The sequence below is a fragment of the Wyeomyia smithii genome, chromosome 1 (assembly GCF_029784165.1).
Source record: "Wyeomyia smithii strain HCP4-BCI-WySm-NY-G18 chromosome 1, ASM2978416v1, whole genome shotgun sequence".
NCBI lineage: Eukaryota > Metazoa > Arthropoda > Insecta > Diptera > Culicidae > Wyeomyia > Wyeomyia smithii.
In genome coordinates this window covers 140,705,323-140,723,924 of record NC_073694.1, presented here as the reverse complement: position 1 = coordinate 140,723,924, position 18,602 = coordinate 140,705,323, and the positions used below count along the sequence as shown (strand labels likewise).

Sequence of the window (18,602 nt, the reverse complement as noted above, 5' to 3'; positions counted from 1 at the left end):
ATTCGGACTACATTAGAAAAATTTAGAAGAAAATGTTATTGCAATGCGAAAAAACCACAACAATAATGAATCGTCTGTTTGAATTCAACACCTGCTCAATTCCACGGTGCTCTAAACGAATAATTAGCACATCCTGTTAGAAATGATAAACTTCTACATCGTTAAATGACGGCCCCTTCTTGGCCATAATAAAATGCGAACGAAATCGAAAACTCGACCACATTCTACAACAAATTCCATTTCAAACAAACTCTTCCGTTGGTACTTTCCGTCGCTCAACATACTTTTTTTTTAATTTTTCCAATTCTCTACACGTCCTGGCACAAATATTTCCACCCAAAATCAACATAGTCGGACGTCTGCTGGCTGACTCGACGTCGGATACAGTGGCGAAAATCAAATAAGCGGAATATGGAACTTACTATCGACGAATTCAGGGGTTGCGCGTTGCATACTAAGCAGTCCTGTCGAATACAGTTAGTGGTGACTATGTTTTTGGTCAGTTCGTTATGCCAGGCGGGGGACACCCAAATCTGACCGTTGGGACGATGATTCCGCCTGTGACCGGCAACCGAAGGTAACCGATCGAAGTCCAATAAATAGCATTGTAATATTAAAATATCCATCAGTAAAGTTCAAGCCAACGGCCGTGTAGTTCAATTAGTTAACTAAGCGTACCCCGTTTAACCTCACTTAGAGCGGCACAGGAAAAATGCTTCTTAAAAACAGTGTTGTAGTGGTTCTGGCGATGCTGGTGGCCGCAGGAGCTGCCGCCTCTAACACCCAGCAAGAGCAGCAGATGATCAATCTGATCAACGAAATCGACAGCGAGGACAGCTTTCCGCTGTTCAGTGGGCTGACAATCGAACGAGTCGACTCAGCTGACGGAGCGCGATCCTTCCCAGCTGTCGACGAAGATTTGGCTGACCGTGCCGTGCGCTATCTGAACAGCCACAGTGTGAAGTTTAGCATTCCTGCCGGTGAGGAAAGCGAAGGCCGCCAAATGGAGGAAGGTGAGACATTGTGTTCGCTGTGAAAAGGACTAGAAATAATAAGTGAATCTCGTTAATGCTATCTCATGGGATTATTACGTGCGTGTTGGTCCAACCAAATGATCTGAAATTTTGAAGTGTTCGCTGTGTCCGAATTGCCAACGACTTTTAAAGATGCTTGATATTTTGCTTTTCTTAATGCGCAAAATTTATCGAGAGAGTTTGTACGAAGTTAGAAATTACATGCGAAGAATTTGAATTTGGTTTTTGTGCTTTACTGAAATAATAATTTTGTTTTTTTCTTAAACGAAGATAGTTCATGTGCCATTGGTGGATTTCTAATGAAACAGTGTGGAACAGTTTCTACATAGTGAGGAATTTTCATGAGAGAAATTAAGCTTTTTCTCAATCTTCCATAGAAAAGAAGGAGTTGGTACCGTAGCCCAAGCAATTTATAACTGGGGGACAATATGTACAGAAATTTTACTATGTGATGGCGTAATAAATTGTAATTTCGCAGGAACAATTATCAATTGGGTATTTGGGCTATAATGAGGAACTACTCTTGGATCTTTGTGTTTTCAATTTTTTTTCTGCTTTATTCAATCATGACTTTGAATTATTCAATAGAAAAATTTTTAAACTGTTCTCGCAAAACTACAAATATGGCGAGGACGGGTTGGATTAAGACACTCTAACTTTAGCTGAAAATTATATAAAGAACCCACGCAATCCACTACTCATAACCAACGCAACTGAATGTAGTACAAACTTAGCAGATTCAATCTATTTACCATTAACCAGCAAATTTGAGCAGTTTCTGTGTCTTGTAAAAAAGAGTTTCTCGACTGTTTATGATAGTTGATTGTGCATGATTTTTGTTCTAGAGTCGTATGGATCTACTAAAAAGTGAAGTACGAATAATTTCCAGCCAAAATACTACCTTGATCCAGACTAAACGTAATCGATCTGTGAACGAAAGAATCGATTTGTATGAAATTATTTCCTTCGATTTCTGTTTGTTTTTAAACAATGACCCTTCTCAAGGATTTAATATCAAATGTGTGATTTCAACATTGTCAATCTCTAAACCCTTTTAATTCCTGCTATTTTTCCATCGTTATATAATTCAACAAATAATTGTGAAATTAAGAGGAAATCGTGAGTAAAATTACTACCTATAAATTATTAGTATTATTTTAACCTTAATTGCTCTTAAATTTTCTCTGTGTTTTAACTTGCAGTTTGTTACAACTATTTCAACAATATGCTGGAATCTTTTCAAAGCGTTTCCTGAGGAAAAAGTAATTATTTAAAATTTTACCATTTGTAGTGTAAATAGCCTCATTTTTTAAGCAAGTGAGGTGTCACTTGATGAAATTGGGCTGATGACCTAGATACTGATATTACCATCCGAGTAATTAGAGGCATAGTACTGCTTTGATCATGATCATTATATTACCGGAGCATGTTACGGTCATTTCTCAGGAACCGGTAGTTTACAGCTTTTATGAAGTTATTTAGATCTAATCGACAATCTAACCAGATGTATGTAATATACAATATTGATACCATTTTTTTTAATATTTGTTATTTTATAAAGTACGAACTGAGTACCCAATCTTTCTCGAGATTCAATATCAGCTCTTGTAGTTATGGTAATTAAGAAGGTTCTGGGATCTTATAAGATTTAACTCGGAAATTTCTATGACTCTAGGGAAATCATATGTGATTATGAAAATATGCGGTTCTGTCAGTCCCTATCCCTATAGACGTGAAAACTACTAAATTGGTCGGCTTTATATGAAGTGGTTTTTGGGGCCTGTGTATGGGAGCCGATAAAGGTGATGGGAATATTTCTTCTGCTGCTGAAGGGAGGGCTCCCATACAAATAAAACACAAACTTCAGCGTAACTCGAGAACTAATCAATCAAATTGAATCAAATTCGGCATGAGAGGGTTTTTGGGAACGAAAAATTATTTTTATGGTGGTTCCAGTATTTCCGAAACCATACTAATTAGGGTTGGCAATAATTCCGGGATACGGGAAAGTAAATTTTCACTTCCCGGAAATTCCCGGGAACCAGGAATGAAAAAAAATCTTAGCAAAAATGACATTTGAAATAAAGTTTATTAATAAAAGGTAACTAATACGTAATACTTTCAAATCACCTTCTCCAGCTCTTGCTACATTTTATTAGAACTGGTGTGCCCAATTCTTCCAGATTGTTGAAGAGAAAACTGAACTGGCAGGCATTAGTCGAGACAAATATTTTATAAATTTGATTCGAATATTTCTTCGGGCTAATATATATGCAATACTATACTATACAATAATAAATATTCGCTCAAAACGTTGGAAACGTGGAAGACATAGACAAATTAAAAGGAAACGATAGAATACTTAATAATGAGATCAACACGACTCAAAATAGGTCAGTTGTTAAGTTTGAATGCCTACTTAATTAACCTGAAAAGATGATTTTCACGTTGAAATCGCGGCCACGACCCAAGTTACACTTACCAAGTTGCACTATTTCCTAGGAAACTATGGTAAATCTTTTGAGTTTTTTCGAGAAACTCGGGAATCCCGGGATTCCAGAAACCAATATTTCTGTTCCCGGAATCCGGGAATCCAAGGAATGGTATTTCCCGGGAAATCGTTCCCGATATTGCAAACCCCGATAATAATCCCTCTAGGCGCCGTATTTAAATTTGAAATTTCTAGTTCCTGAAAAACAACCTAAAATAAAAAAAAAACATCCAATATGGGTATTTCCGTAATCAGGATCAGGACTTTACATTTTCGAAACATAACAATGAAACTGTAATATCGCGCAATCTTTTCGATTTGAACAGTTTCGTTTTCAGTTGATTTCTTTTGGCTACTGTCATCGAATCATGATGAACATTTTCACTGTCAAACAGATTTGAACACGGGTTTGTTTCCAGTCCGTTGTTCATCGTATCGTTTCAAATGAATCTGATGACTGTTTCATTTGACGGAGAGAGAGACAGAGTAAGAGACTCTTTCCTTTCTTTCAGCGTATCAATTGAAATTAGCACTGTATCGCGTCGTTTGATAACAGTTTTCTCACACCTCAAGACGCAGTTGGAAAGGCAATGGCATCCAATAAAAACGTCACGCTAGTTCCGATCAATATTTCGGAGATTTTTTTGTTGTTGTTGATCACTAAAGCCTCGAAGCCACCTCTAAAGCCTCGAAGCGGGTTGTGGAACTGGTATTGGCTTCCTCCGTTCCATATCGTCGCGTATTTCTTTTCTCAATCTTTCCTATATATGCGTGAAGTATTGTATGGAAGCCCCCTGTCTCCGTTAGCACTCATTGTCATTTTCAATTGAGAATCATCGTGTGAGGGTGACGGTGATACTCTCCGCATTCTGCTGTCAAATCAGCTGTCAAAATCAAACCAAGATCTTTAGAGTAGTTTTCATGTGACTCAGAAAATGCTCGAAAACGATAAAAATGCTTTTCAATTGAAAGCGACGGGTCAAAGCGTCACTATAACCTCAATCAATAGAAATTGACTTTGTCAGGCTCTGATCAGAATTATGCTTAGAGGCTGAAAATCTACTCTAAACGCTAGTTTGAAAACAGCCAAAAATGAACAAATTCTATTCAATATTCAATAATACTCCCCACGATAAGTGAAGTTGACGATGCTATTAAGCAGCTCAAGAACAACAAATAAGCTGAAAAAGATGTCAAGCTGGGTCCGGATAGGTTGGTTTCCTGCCTGCAGCAGCTAGTAATCAGGATCTGAGATACAGAATAACTACCGGAGCAGTGGAAAGAGGGAGTAGTATGCCCAACATACAAGAAAGGCGACAAGCTAGAATGTGAGAACTACCGAGCTATTGTTAACGCAGCCAGCAAAGTGCTCTCCCAGATCACCTTTCGCCCTCTCTCGTCGCTAGCACGAAGGTTTGTGGGAAGTAGGTTTTGTGGGTGAGCGATCGACAACGGACCAAATCTCGAGCGAGGCTACGGCAGATCCTTCAAAAGTGTCACGAATATCAAGTCCCCACGCATAACCTATTCATCGATTTTTAGGCCGGTTACGACTATCTACCGTGTAGAGCTATGGAAAGTCATGGACGGGAATGGCTTTCCTGCGAAACTAACAAGGCCTTAATCACCACCTCGGATCATTGGTAACGTCCAAGGGGCTCGTGTGGCTATCAAACTCCATACATTTTCCATCTACCAATCATTGATTCTCTGGTACCCACTTTTTGGTTGGTTTGCCCTAAAACTAGTGAAAAAGAGTAATCGTCTCAAATTGTCGGTGAACTTATTCTCGAATAAATATCGTTTTAGATGGAAAAACAAAAACTCAACATTTGTTTTCAGTACAACGTACACTTTCAATGAATGAGATAGGTTTTGTAAGCATTTGAAATGAAATATTGACGCCGTGATGAATTGATGATTGGTAGGCAAAAGGTTGACGTTTATAGTCCCCTGGTAACGTTAGATAACAACTGCAGCAGAGAAATCCGCAGACATATTGTAGCTAAAGGAAGGAATCCGTTCTCTTGGTTTTTGCTCACATTTCCTCCTTTACCTGTCAAACGCCTTAGAGAACTAGACTTTCTCTCATACAAAGGCAGTAATCATCCACATTTAGTCGTAGGTAAAGTATTTCAATTGTTTTCTCTCTCAGTTTGAGAGAAAGCGATTTTCGTTAGCTTCTCCGTTACTAAAAGAGAAATTGGCCAAAGAACACAGAACATTGAAACCACATCTTAAACGATTTTGAATTTGATATAATAGAAAGATTCAGAACTCACCATGGGTGCGTATTCTGCACTCAGCGCTCTCTCTTCAGCAGATAGTGTGATGCACATTGAATGTAAGCTTACAGTTGTTGAGAGGGGAAAAAATTGTGTTCTCTTTAAGATAAAAATGAGTAAAACAAAGCCTGGCTGAAAATCGTACCTGCTACGAACTCAACCAGACGTTGGAGTCTGGCAAACTTCGTACCAAGTGCACCATGTATAAGACGCAGACTGCTAGTCCGAACTACGGGCACGAGACAAGGCACGGACATGAGCCACGACCGGATGCAACTCTTTTATGAGTCCAGTATCCAGAAAAATTGTGTTTGTCTCGAATACGGCCGGTACAAGACGTAGAGGCGCTCACCCAGTCAACCACAAATCGTATATCAATGTACGAAAATTATCGCAAATATATCTTGAAGAAGTCGAATCGTATACCACGGTTATTATCATGCGCAGAAACTCAGTTTTAATTGTATATCATGATGGAGTCTAACTGATTTACGATTGTAGGCTTAGAATTGTAAGATAGTGTACAACAAATCATTTTCAATCGGAAATTATCGTATTTAAATACGTATATCAATGAATTGCATACTATTATTCCTCAGTACGTATATCGCCTCCAAAATAGTACGCATATGCTGTTTTTGTGCATCGAATGCGAGTTTGTATGATGTATGAGTGCGGATATTGGAATCGAAACGTTATTATGCGTATGAAAATGTTGACAGGGCAACGAGCTAGGTGGTTGGGCCAAATTTAGCAAGATCTCTGGAAGCACTGAAAACAAGCTGTCATGGACCGAGTGCGTTCAACTTCAATGCCATAACCGTACACTCGCACCTTACGCTTAATTCCACTCATGAGGTTTTGTACAACATCTGGCTGAAACTTTTTCTGTAAGAAAAATAACTTTTTCTTCATGTCCTCCTCAGACTTCACCCCCTCCTGAGGCGAAAAATCTCTGGGATCACACCTTCCATCACATGATGAAGTAAAGCCGTTGCGCCGCCCGGTCAGTTAATCAACGGGACATAAGTTTGGGTCCTGTGTGGAATCACCTCCCCGGGCGTCGGTGATTGGAACAACAACAGTAGTGGAATGAGACCGACGAAAAATAAACGAGAATAAAAAAGACAGAAGAAGGCGACGCTTCTGTAAACGCTTCTTGAGGTAGATCTCTCAGTTCACAGTCCTGATAGTCACGAACGGTGCACTCCTTTTGCCTCATGAGGCAAGTAGTCGAAGATGGCCTCTAAAATGAGAAAATCAAATACGGCGGAGAACAAACGATAGCTACAACAAACCGAACGAAATTTACCTCGGAGGTGCAAGTCTATGAAGTATTCGATAAAATCGACCATCAAATATTGTTAAACAACTGGTGACGTGGTTGGAACAAACAGTAACAGAAAAAGATCTAAGTATTAATGGTTGTGTATCACGTCCTTTTTCAAAGAAGTCCGGTGTCACACAAGGCAGTAACCTCGGACCGCTGCTATTTATTCTCATCTTTAATGACGGTTTATTTGATTAATCATAATTGACGAAAATCTTCAGCTTGGTCAGCTTGGTTTGAAAAATATACGCAGGCATCAATAATCTGATTCAAGAACTAAGAAGCTCAAGAAGCTCTCAATTATTCTAAAGAAACTTTGAACGCTTATTCCAGCAAAATCTCAAAGATTTGCCCAGCAGTTCGAGAGTGTTCTTATTTTTTTAAATCCATTTGAATTTAAGTCATTCGACGATATAATTAAATTTCCACCGCGGAAGGTTTGGCTTCTGTAATTCTAATCTACTCTCATTTCGAAAATATGACTATAAGATCTCTTACATTCCGAACTTTACTTCTTGCAGTTCAAATTTTTAATAATTGTTCTACGTATACGTATATCTTTTTCCATACTAATATACAAAAAAAAAATCAGTTTTTAGGCGGGATAAGAATGCAGCAGAGATTTCGAGTTATTAACCAATCTTTTTGTGTTCTTCGATTAGTAATTGCATGGGAGAATGATTCTCAACAGGATGGTGTTACACATCGAAAATTGTGTTTTTGCAGACCCGGTCAGAAGAGCATAACTAAAACATTACAAAATTCTATGAACTGGAGATACAAATAACATATTTTGATACGATTTCGTATTTTCCCGTATGCCTTTGATAACTAAATAGAATCTGAATGAGTTATAATAACAAATCCTGAAATGAAGTTGTTCTGAAACAAGCATAACGAATTTTTCGTCTCTATCAAAACTTGCTGTTTCTAACAACGGTTGTTATTATACTGTTCTTAATGCTATCATATTTTGTTAGAAAGCTGATACGTTAGTAACAAAGTTTGATTTGGGTTTGATACTAGTAGAATCATTCTTGTTATAATTTCTGTTATTTTAACACCAAACGGGATCAAATTGAAAACACAACCTGAAATGTTTTTCTCATAACCAACTAACAGCTTCTGTTACATTTTTGTTTTGTCTTTCTGATCGAGGAGGAACAGTTAGGATTCCGCCATAGGCATTCCATCACTCATCAATTGCTATGATCTTCTAATATTATAAAGCTAGCAAATCTTATTGTTATTCCACTGGAGCTACTCTTCTAGGTATAGAATAATCGTTCAAATGTGTTTGCCTTAAAGCTTTGAATGCGAAGTTATTAACTTTTAATTCAATTTTTCAATTTTTTTCAATCAAGGTTTTAAAAAAAAAATATCTGATCGTTTGTCTGCCAAAATTCAAAATCTGGTTATTTTCCTGTCGGAGAGTCTCGACTGAATGAAAATCGTAAGCCTCATTTACACAAATAAATTTTCAAATGATTAAACCATACAAAGATAAAAATAATCACTTCTCAGCGGACAAAGCTTCTTCATAGCATAAGTGCATCTTCAGCGGTGGTCCATTTTTGAAACAACTTTATACTAGATTTACACCAGTGAAACCTGAATAAAACCAGCTTATATAGACCAACTTTTCGTTCTCCGCACTGGTGTTGTATATCTTGTTGTTTTAAACCGCTGACATCTGTCACACTGTCAACAATTCAATACCCCATGCTATCAGTTAATGAGACTTGTTATAATAAAAAGCACTTAATATTTAACAAACGGAAATTCGCAAATTTTTTCGCACATGATATGATTACTTTGGCAAGACACTTTATATCCACAAGACCTTATGGATTTGACGGTTTGACCTGAGCGTCAGTGACATTTCTCAGAATGGATTGGTATGATCGAAAAATTTCTGCTACGAGTAGGGCTTCGGAGGATAGCGAAATACTACAAGGTATACAGCCCTGGGGTTGTATGAAATGGTGACGTGGGACTAAACACTGTAATTACTGTAATTATAGACATAATGAATTCGTTTGTTCAGTGATTAACGTATTCAAATTCTCAGCCTTTCCTTAAGTTTTTTTAGAAATATATTTAATTACACTCAGAAGAATTTTATTAACACTTAGTGATGTTGTGCCTTAGAAAGAATCAATTTTGTTTTTTGCTTCTCAAGTTTGTTTTATTTGCCAACAAATACATTCACTGTATTGCGAAGACAGTTAATATAAGTATATTTTTTTTTGTAAAGTTGGAAAAGAAAAAATATCTAATCAGTGTTTAGTCAATGTTTGAATGCAAGAAAAAGATTTTTAATAGATTAATTCTTTCTTTTAGGCACTCGCCGGCTCTAACTCTTTTATGAATATATATTTCTAGGAACTTACTCGTTCGAGATTATGTCGGTCACGATTATTCAGTGAATTTGGATATAAAAAATAGATAAAAATAACTTATAACCGTTGCAAAGAAGTGAATTCTTGTTGAGTATTTCATGGTTTTTATGGTTATCATATTCATGAAATAAACATTCAATCACCATCAGAAGCAGCATTACAGTTTTGATTGCACGCGAATAGAAGTCGTGCCCGCTGCAACGATAGACGACGAGAAACTAGCGGCGCTCTGCTCCACGTATACTCTACGGTACTGTTGCTTTTACCAGCATGTTTTCATTCAAGAAATCAGTTTCTATTATGCTTCTATTAGTTCTATTGGCAGGTTTAGAAATTGTTCAAGGCAAGGTGTTGTTTCAAACTTTTCGAAGAGCCTTTACCTTCGAGACATCAAATTAGTCTGGGTTAATGAAAGCAAACATAAATTGACCTATTGGGACGGGGAGACTCTGTCAATTTCTTTTTGGATATTGATACAGAGAAAATCACAGGGAATGGTTGGTGTCTATTCATGTCGTCTGTGCTAGGAATGCTCGCATGTGATTGGTTCATTGTTCGCGTAAATTTGTCCCTGGCACACTTTATGTATTTTAACTGCTTTAGAATGAAAAAATAATGTTAACTAGCGTATTACAAAATTGTTATACATTTTATCTATCCAACAACATATTGGTTATTGTTATTCATCATGAGGTTATGCTGTTATTATCGTTTGAAATCTGACGCAACATTTGCCAGTTTCAATTCCAATTTTTCAGAATGCATACCAGTATAGAAAACAAAGACGTAGTCCCACGTCAAAATATTTGATCGCGTAGATGTTCATCTTCCGCTTTCGTCTCATCAATCCTTCAAAATCTTGCAGTTCTTCAAACTTGGGTTGGGTTTTGAGGATATTGGGTGGCATTGCACAGCTCGATTCGAACGATTTTCGCTATTTTCGAGTAGGTCACATACTGGCAGTTATGCTTCAAGCTTAAAAGTAGCTGTCATTGTCATTTGTCCTGCAGCTCATCTAACCCGCAAAGTCGAAAAATTATGAAAAACGAAACATAACGCCCCCCAGCGATCATCTAGTTTGTTCGAGTTGCTCGAAACGAAATGCGCAATGTCATCCCAGCATTCTGAACGTTTTCAGTTCAGTGTCTTCGAGGAACATTTTTCTGGCCTCTCAAGCCCCAAGTCTCCTCTAGTCCCACTATAATTAAGGCGATTAACAAATAGCCAACATATTTGTCATCCTGGTAGTAGTTGAAACCTACGGTTATGGTCTTTCAGAATGCCCCCTTTTGCTGGTCGGTTTCCTTGAAGCCAAAAACGACAAACCTGTTCATATTTTTCTTCAGAAAAGCCACAAAAATGAATTGTGAATTGTCATAAAAAATCTTTGTTTTTTTTATTCCCCAACACTAGCAAAACGCTTATATGGAAATAGCTAAATATGAGGCATTCAATTAAAATATGACATTTTACCCACCTATTGGCAGCGTACAAAGGGTTTTAGAACGATCTATTTCTTGTTCCAAAAAGTGACAAAAATAGACCAAAACGTATACCAGTTTCAAATTTTTTCAATTTAGATCTGGTATTAAACAAAATTTACACCACCGGTGCAGCAGTGAATTTGAGTTTGTTCCAAAAAAATAGAACAAAACAACGATTTGGACCACCGCTGAAGATGCCCTAAGTGTTCAAAATTTGCATCAAAACAGGGCACAACCACTGTTCGCATACTTGAATTTGAGATATAAAAAGACACAATACAGCCAAGATCCATCTACAGTCGCTTGACTTAGAAAAAGCGATCATCAAAAATGTGCCTTCCAGGTGCGTCCTTGGCCAGCATCTGCAAGAGCAAACAACATAGTAATATGTTACGTCATGTTACCTCCGAGGGAAAGGTGCTCCCCGATCAAGCAAGATGAGTTCACACTCCAAAGTCATCGGCAAGCGGCGGTAAGCACCATTGCACAAGCAATGAGCAATTCAACTTCGCTGACGTGCTGTTTTATATTTGAACAAAACTTTCACTAATCCGGACCGCAGCGGCAGCAAGGCGAACAAAATTGCCGATACCCTAGACGACGCCGGGGAATCCGAGACATCCCACCAAAACTCCACTGGCTTCAGCTTTCACCATATGTGGGGGTAAGAAAGATGGCAAGATTGAGTACCTAGGATACATGGACCAATTTTGAACCAATTGTGAAGTTTTGGTGGTTCGTCAGTAGTATTTATTTCGGTGATTTTCGCTCTTCGAGAATACTTTCACGAATTTGATAGAAAGTCAACAAATGAGTGTTTTACCTCTAACAAGAAAACTTAAAAAACTAACCCAAAACGAAGAAGAATAGAGACAGTTTGATCCGATGCAGTCTCATCCATCCAGTATATATAGGAAGCTAAAATGCAAGTCAGACAGGTGAACAGGTGTGAAACAAACATGAAGCTTTGATCATGCGCAGTTCAAGTGAACGTCAAACTATTTTACTCCATTACGCCTCTAACTAAGAGGGAGCAACAACAGTGCGTTCACGAAGTGCGAGTTCAAGGTAAAAGAAGTGATTAACTTTCACTTTTCTGGCTGTAGTTGCGGCGAAGAATCACCATTGAGGTTTGGCCAAGCCTTCTAAAGAACAAGCGACTCGTGTCAATGTTCTCGCTCTGGCTTCGCTAGCGTTTGAAGCGTTGCGCATATGTAAGCGGAAACAGGTTCTACGAAGAAAAGAGAAAGTTACCGGTTGCTTAAAACTAGACATACTTCGACCTTGACTTCCCGAAGGGAAGCATATACAGTCTAAAAGGTGAACGAACTCCGACTATGATGCTAGAAACGCGTTAAAGTGCTTTGTCTGTTTAGGTTCTCGAGCTACAGTTGAAACCCGCAACACTGGCCTCGAGTTTGAAAGCGGTGCCAGTGTAGAAAAACGAATTAGGCGCTGTGTTACTGTTCGGTTTTTTTCACACAGAGCCGATGCAACTATTCGGTAATTCGTTTATTTAATGATTCAATTATTGATAATTTGATCATCCCGTAAAAAATAAAATAACTCTTGATCCTTATCAATAATGAACACATGTCCTATCACAAGATTTTCATTATTTACAATCAATAAATAAATCAAATAAATTATTGTAGTAACAATTGTACATTATTTATAATAACCATCTTTCGTGGACATTTTAAGATCTGTAGAGCAACGAATTGATATAAATACTTACTATTGATATAAATACTTACTGCTATCCCAACGAAAACCGTACAGAATTTTCTGAGACTACACACTTAGTTTCTTTTACCGAACTCAGCAAACTTTTTACGGAGTTTTCAATAGCTGAGCCATCAGTGATCTGTACGATAATTCATTTGCTTGACGAGCGTTCGGTATTTTTCAATGTTGCTGAAACGTCAAATAAAGATGATAGCTCAACAAAAATTTACAAAGCGACCATCAAAAGTTGCTGCTTGAGTCGGCATTCACAAAGCTGATGATTCGTCACAACAATAAAGTTTCAGTGAAAGCAAGATTTTGGGAACAATAACTAGACTTGCTGCAATGTTGTCAAATTTGAAAAAAGTTGATTTATTACGATTAACCTATTCATGTCTTGCACATTTGGAGGTGATTCCTTTAATATTTTGATTGCATTAAAGTCGCTGGTGCTGGTTGTATAGAAAAAAGACTGTCTCAAAATGACTTGTAGGGAACTACCAATACTTGACAAACAAAATTTCAACATTCCAAAAAAATATGTATTCCTTTGATACTAGAGGGATCTTCTTTAAATCAGAAATCTTGTAGTGAATATCGTTCCAAATTATTATTATTATTATTATTTCGAGCTTAAGCTTGAAATATTCGAAATTTGAAACACAGAGAGGATGTTCATGTAAACTCTCATTACTTGTCATACGTTTCAATGTACCATGAATTGCATCACATAGTCCCTTGCCATGGAAAGTCACAAAAAATATAACTCTGCATGGCTGTTATATTTTGTTTTGAATATCAAAACGCATGCAAATTGTGTTCTATTTTTGTACTGCGAGGCATCTCCATCACACAAAAACTGCGCTCTTTTCAATTGTATTATTATTCTCGGAAAACTTGCTAGTTTAGCAATGAACACTGGCAATAAAGTACTTCTGATATAACAGGTATTTGTTGATATTTTGACCAGACAATAATATTAAGTGTAATACATGCAGTTGCCAGCTGGTGCTTTGCGTCCAAATAAATTTAGTAACAAGCCCACACCGCGACTGTAATTTCATTGATAAATTCTGTTTTTAGGAACATGTCTTATTGTCACAATTTCAAAATTGTAAAAAATAACATGAACGTCAAGAAATCAAAACGTTCCTCTCTGATAAACTACTTCAATCGTTTACAAATCAATTTGCGTAGTTAAACCAAATCGGTTAATGTAATGGGCATACCTTATCAATCAATTTGCCGAAAGTAGCAGCATCCTGGACTGATCAAAAAGTGCGGCCCAGCAATATCTTACGCAACAAAGCCAAGCCGCCTTCATGCATTAAAAAAAATTACGCAACCATTCGATCCGACCGAGCGAGATCCCTGCAACAGCGGGAGAGTCAGCCACACTTTCGGGTACCACACCGATGTTGCGGGGCCGAGTTCGTCCCTTCGCAAGCGTTGCACTCTTTTTGCTTGTGTTTTGGAAAGTGGACGCGACTTATATTGAAATTTCGCAATATGCCCAAAAGCACGCTGAACAGACATCTGGATAAGGCCGACCAACGCCCTAAAACGTTCGAACCAGACGAACACAAAGCAGCAGCAGCAGCAGAGGGTGGGCAGGCACAACGATAGTCCCCCCGAAAAAATGAAAGTTGTTTTCGATTTCTCCAAATATCCGGGTCTCGACCACCTCAGGCTACTACTTCGGCTGCTGTGGCAACAATCGATACGCCGATGTACAGTGACGAGTTCCAATATTTATCATCTGGTCTCCCGACCCGATTGTCGAGTGAGGTGTCTTTTAATTAGCTGTTTCAAAAAAAAATTCCTCCACCAATGACTAGTGGACAAGAGGCCGATTGTTTTTGTCTCTGTCGTTCACCTGGCCTGTGAAATAGTTATGAAAGATAATCATCCACGACGTGACAGCAAGTGGACGAAAACATAAACATTAATATTTATTGGCTCCAAGCGATCGGCATATGTTGGCTGACGAAAAGGGAAAGTTTTCGTCCTCTTCAGAAACAATTCCGTGGAATGCCAACAAAAACTAGCTCAGAATATATGCTCTTCGGGACGCAGTGTGTCTGACTACATTTTTTTTTCCTTAATCGTTTGATTGTTTGTTTGTTTTTTCTCTCGTTTTGCGTGCACCCTGTTTTAATGCTACGAAACTCGCCTTTCCACCATTTAACGTTATGAATGTGAAACTCGTAATTATACGAACTATCCGAAAAATCCAAACTAGTTGAATTGCCACTTTTCAATAGGCCTCACGCATGGGTTCATAACGCGCACCCGCAAACTTAAATATCGAACGAACGAACGGCCGAAAACAAGCGAATAGATGAAAACAGTTCGATGCTATCCTATTCTTTCATCGAGCGAACTCCGACAGAGTTACTAGCGCTGCAGAAGTCCGTGCACTTCTAGAAGGCCGTTTGAAAGTTCGTTGAACTTCATCACTTTCTTTACGATGTAACGTACGAAAAGGGGCAAGAAGGGGTACGTTGTGAGTAAGAACATAAAAGCTGCTACGCACCCAAAAGATGGCGAGTATAGGTCATGGATATTGTATGGTAGATTAAAAACTTTGTTTTTGTTCTTCACTGAATTGGGATGCTTAAAATATCAATTTATTAAACTCATTAAAAAAATATCGTAAAACATATCTGGATGAAAAGCGTGTTCACTTGCCTTTCCAAGTCCGAAGACTAATCATTTCTGCACATGAATAAAAAAAAAAACAACCAAATGATGTTGATGCTAATGTTTAATGCCTTATAAATTCTTCACACATGCAGCAAATTTGCATAAGACAACAAAACAAAACTTCTCCTTTTAAACTGCAGAGATGACAGAGCACTTCTTCTCTAGCTGAAATCTGCTTTTGCTCTTTGGACAGTTTTGGTGCAGAATGTTCGCACAATGCAAGTGCTATGATTGCTCTGTCTACAAAGGTACTCTAGGTGTAGTGGAACTAACAGCCTAACAAAAGCGAGAGCGAAAACCGCGCTCTCACTAATTGCTTACACGCTGTTCGCTAAGTGAGACTCTTCAATCTTGATAATAAAATTGCCATTCTTATTTTAACAACTGTTTGCTTTGCCAATTACAATTTTATGGTGCTGCTTTTCCGTGCTAGTGTACACATATATTTCAGTAGATCGACTGGAACCTATATTGTTTCAACTATCTCCCACTCTAATGACAATAGACGCACTTAGTCCGAAGGAAACCCCTCCAAAATGAACGAGAGTAATACTTGACTAGGTTATTGGCACAGAAGCGTTTGGACTGGGCCATCGCGTCTAGTCTGTTTGCTTTCATATGGGCACCAGGCCCACTGTGTAAAAAATTTTGTCGATGGTTTAGTATTGGCAAAAAATTTAATGAATATATGTTCAAATCGCTCAAACAGAAATAAACCAGCGACGCATTAACAAACATCGATTCCTTTGAATAGGTGTACATTTTACCCCACGACGCTTTCGCAGGAGGAATCAATAGTAATTCCGCCCGATACTTTCACTTGATTAAACATTTCAGTTGGCACACTTACTTAACGCTAATCGACGTTGGTTTTGTGCGAATTATGTATACATACGTCGCGATCGTGCACTAATTCAGTTCGAGCATTCGAGTACTTTCCAACAGTCGATGGTGCTTCCTGTTTTTATTGTTGCGAATATTTTAAGCAACTGTATTTTTAGTAATGTTACCGGTCACTGAAATTATTTGTCAATATTTGTTCACCATACCATACCAATACTACCATACTAATATACTCATCAAATACATAACTATTGAAAGGACTTTTCCAGTAAGTTCACTTCACACTGAACAAGAAATGTCATCGTTCAGCATGATCATAACAAAACCAAGTATTGGCAGCACTGGTGATACAGCCGTTAATGAGGTGCTGCGGCAAATCTAATGATTTTGTTAACCGAACGACATCTGTTTCAATCTTTACTTGGAAAATACTGTTATTGTCGATAGAATTTTTGCGCTGGCCTCGCAGGTATCTCACATCTAGTCTTTGCTGAACCTTAGCTGTTTAATTAGTTTTATTGTTCTGTTTTGTATGAATGACATTTTAACTGATAAGTTTCTCCATTCTCTTCTGAGCCTTTTTCTACAGTTTATTGAAAGACAAATGTAATTTGGGTTTCGTTTTTTCCTGAACGATATTTCATGTTGCTTAAGATTTATGCCTATTCTATCCAGTTATAACTTTAATTTCATTTGCTTTTGTCTCTTATTTTGTCATTTTACTGTTCGTCTTACTTTTCTGATCGCCATAACAATTTGCTACATTTTTTTTTTCAAATACTCTGAACTTCAATTCAACCTCAGCTTAATCACCTCGGAAACCTGAAAACATTCACCTGTCAGCCTATGTAAATGCATTGAAATTATTGTTAGATATGTTGAAGGTGACATTCAGATCAACGTATCTCAAATAAATAAGAAAAACTCAAAAAAGAACACTTTTTAAAACCGTTTATCAACAAAAAATGAAGATCTTTTTTATCGTGAGACAATATTTTGATGAGCATTAATGAGAAGAGCGTAACACGAAAAATTGCGACTAAGACCAATCCGATAAACAATCACTTCGAACACATGATATATATAATTAACTGAACTGAGTAATTGAAGAATAAAAAATAAATCAATAATCGCAGTTCTGCCTAGTTTACCTATTCCGTTCGATACCGATTTGACATTTTCTTCATATGTAGAAATTTGAATAATTTTATACCCACTTAGTCTGCAGAACGCCACGATTAAGATATTTGATATCTGACAAGTTTTTATAAACGTATTACAATTTGAACAAATGTTTTTCATAGATTTAATTTTCAATAAGAAATCCAATACCTGTAATAAATTAATTACTAACAACTTTTCCATGTTACAACTATGCAAAGCTCATCCATCCAGCTTTTTACTCCACCTGTTGACGAAATTTCTCCCAATCGTTACCCAATAAAAAGCTTTCTCAACGGAAAGTTTTAACCAGTATCTAAGCTCCAGCGCTTTTACTGAATGTTTCCTACTTTCTATCTTCCTTTCACAAAAGCACGCAGCAGCCGACTGAAGAGAGTGTTTCTCCCGCTGCTGCTGGCATTGAAACTGAAGATGTCGATCGTCTTGCCAATCCTACTCACCATTATCAAGTTGATCTCACTGAAGGGATTGATTGCCGGTCTTTTGGCACTGAAGTTCTCCAGTAAGTTTTTTTACCAACCTTATACGTTACACAGTATTAATGTAAAACTATTGTCTTTTATCTCCCTTAGTCTTCACTTTTTTGAAGGATCTATTCAACAAGAAACAGGAGCGTGTAACCACCGCTTACATCACCAGTGCCCAGCCGGTGAATGCCGAAATCGTGCACCAGGACTGGCACCGTAACGGACAAGCATCGCCGCAGGAGCTGGCGTATGGTGCCTACAATCCGTATGCTACCCTACAGTAAACGAAGATCAAACAAGAACGACCACCAAAATAACGTCCAGCTTTTTCACACTTGTTCATCGTCGCACATATTTATTTATTTATTGCATTTCATTTCGAAACTTTTAATCATTGTAGCATCGACATTTCGACTGTTTTAATTTCTGTTTTATTTTTGTAAGTTCTTGTGTATGTAAACCGTCAATTCTTTTCATGTTTTTTTGTGTAAATACGAAGCACGAGTAGAAATAAACACATCCTTCATGAATACGAAACTACTTTCGCTTGAAGAACATTTTACACACCCTAATAATCCTGCTGAAAAATTCTAAGTTTTCCGACACTGCTTTTGTTAACTCTTGATCCTAAATCATAACTTGTTTGAAAT

At 37.7% G+C, this 18,602-nt stretch overlaps 1 protein-coding gene across 1 annotated transcript; it reads left to right on the top strand.

Annotated features, from left to right (window-relative positions):
• The first annotated feature begins 629 nt into the window (after positions 1–629).
• Positions 630–18,463, top strand: LOC129734023 (uncharacterized). The gene is made up of 3 exons (XM_055695720.1): positions 630–1,013; positions 17,838–17,987; positions 18,058–18,463. The coding sequence occupies exons 1-3, from the start codon at positions 713–715 to the stop codon at positions 18,234–18,236; spliced, it is 630 nt and encodes a 209-aa protein (XP_055551695.1). The 5' UTR covers positions 630–712; the 3' UTR covers positions 18,237–18,463.
• The last annotated feature ends 139 nt before the right edge of the window (positions 18,464–18,602 follow it).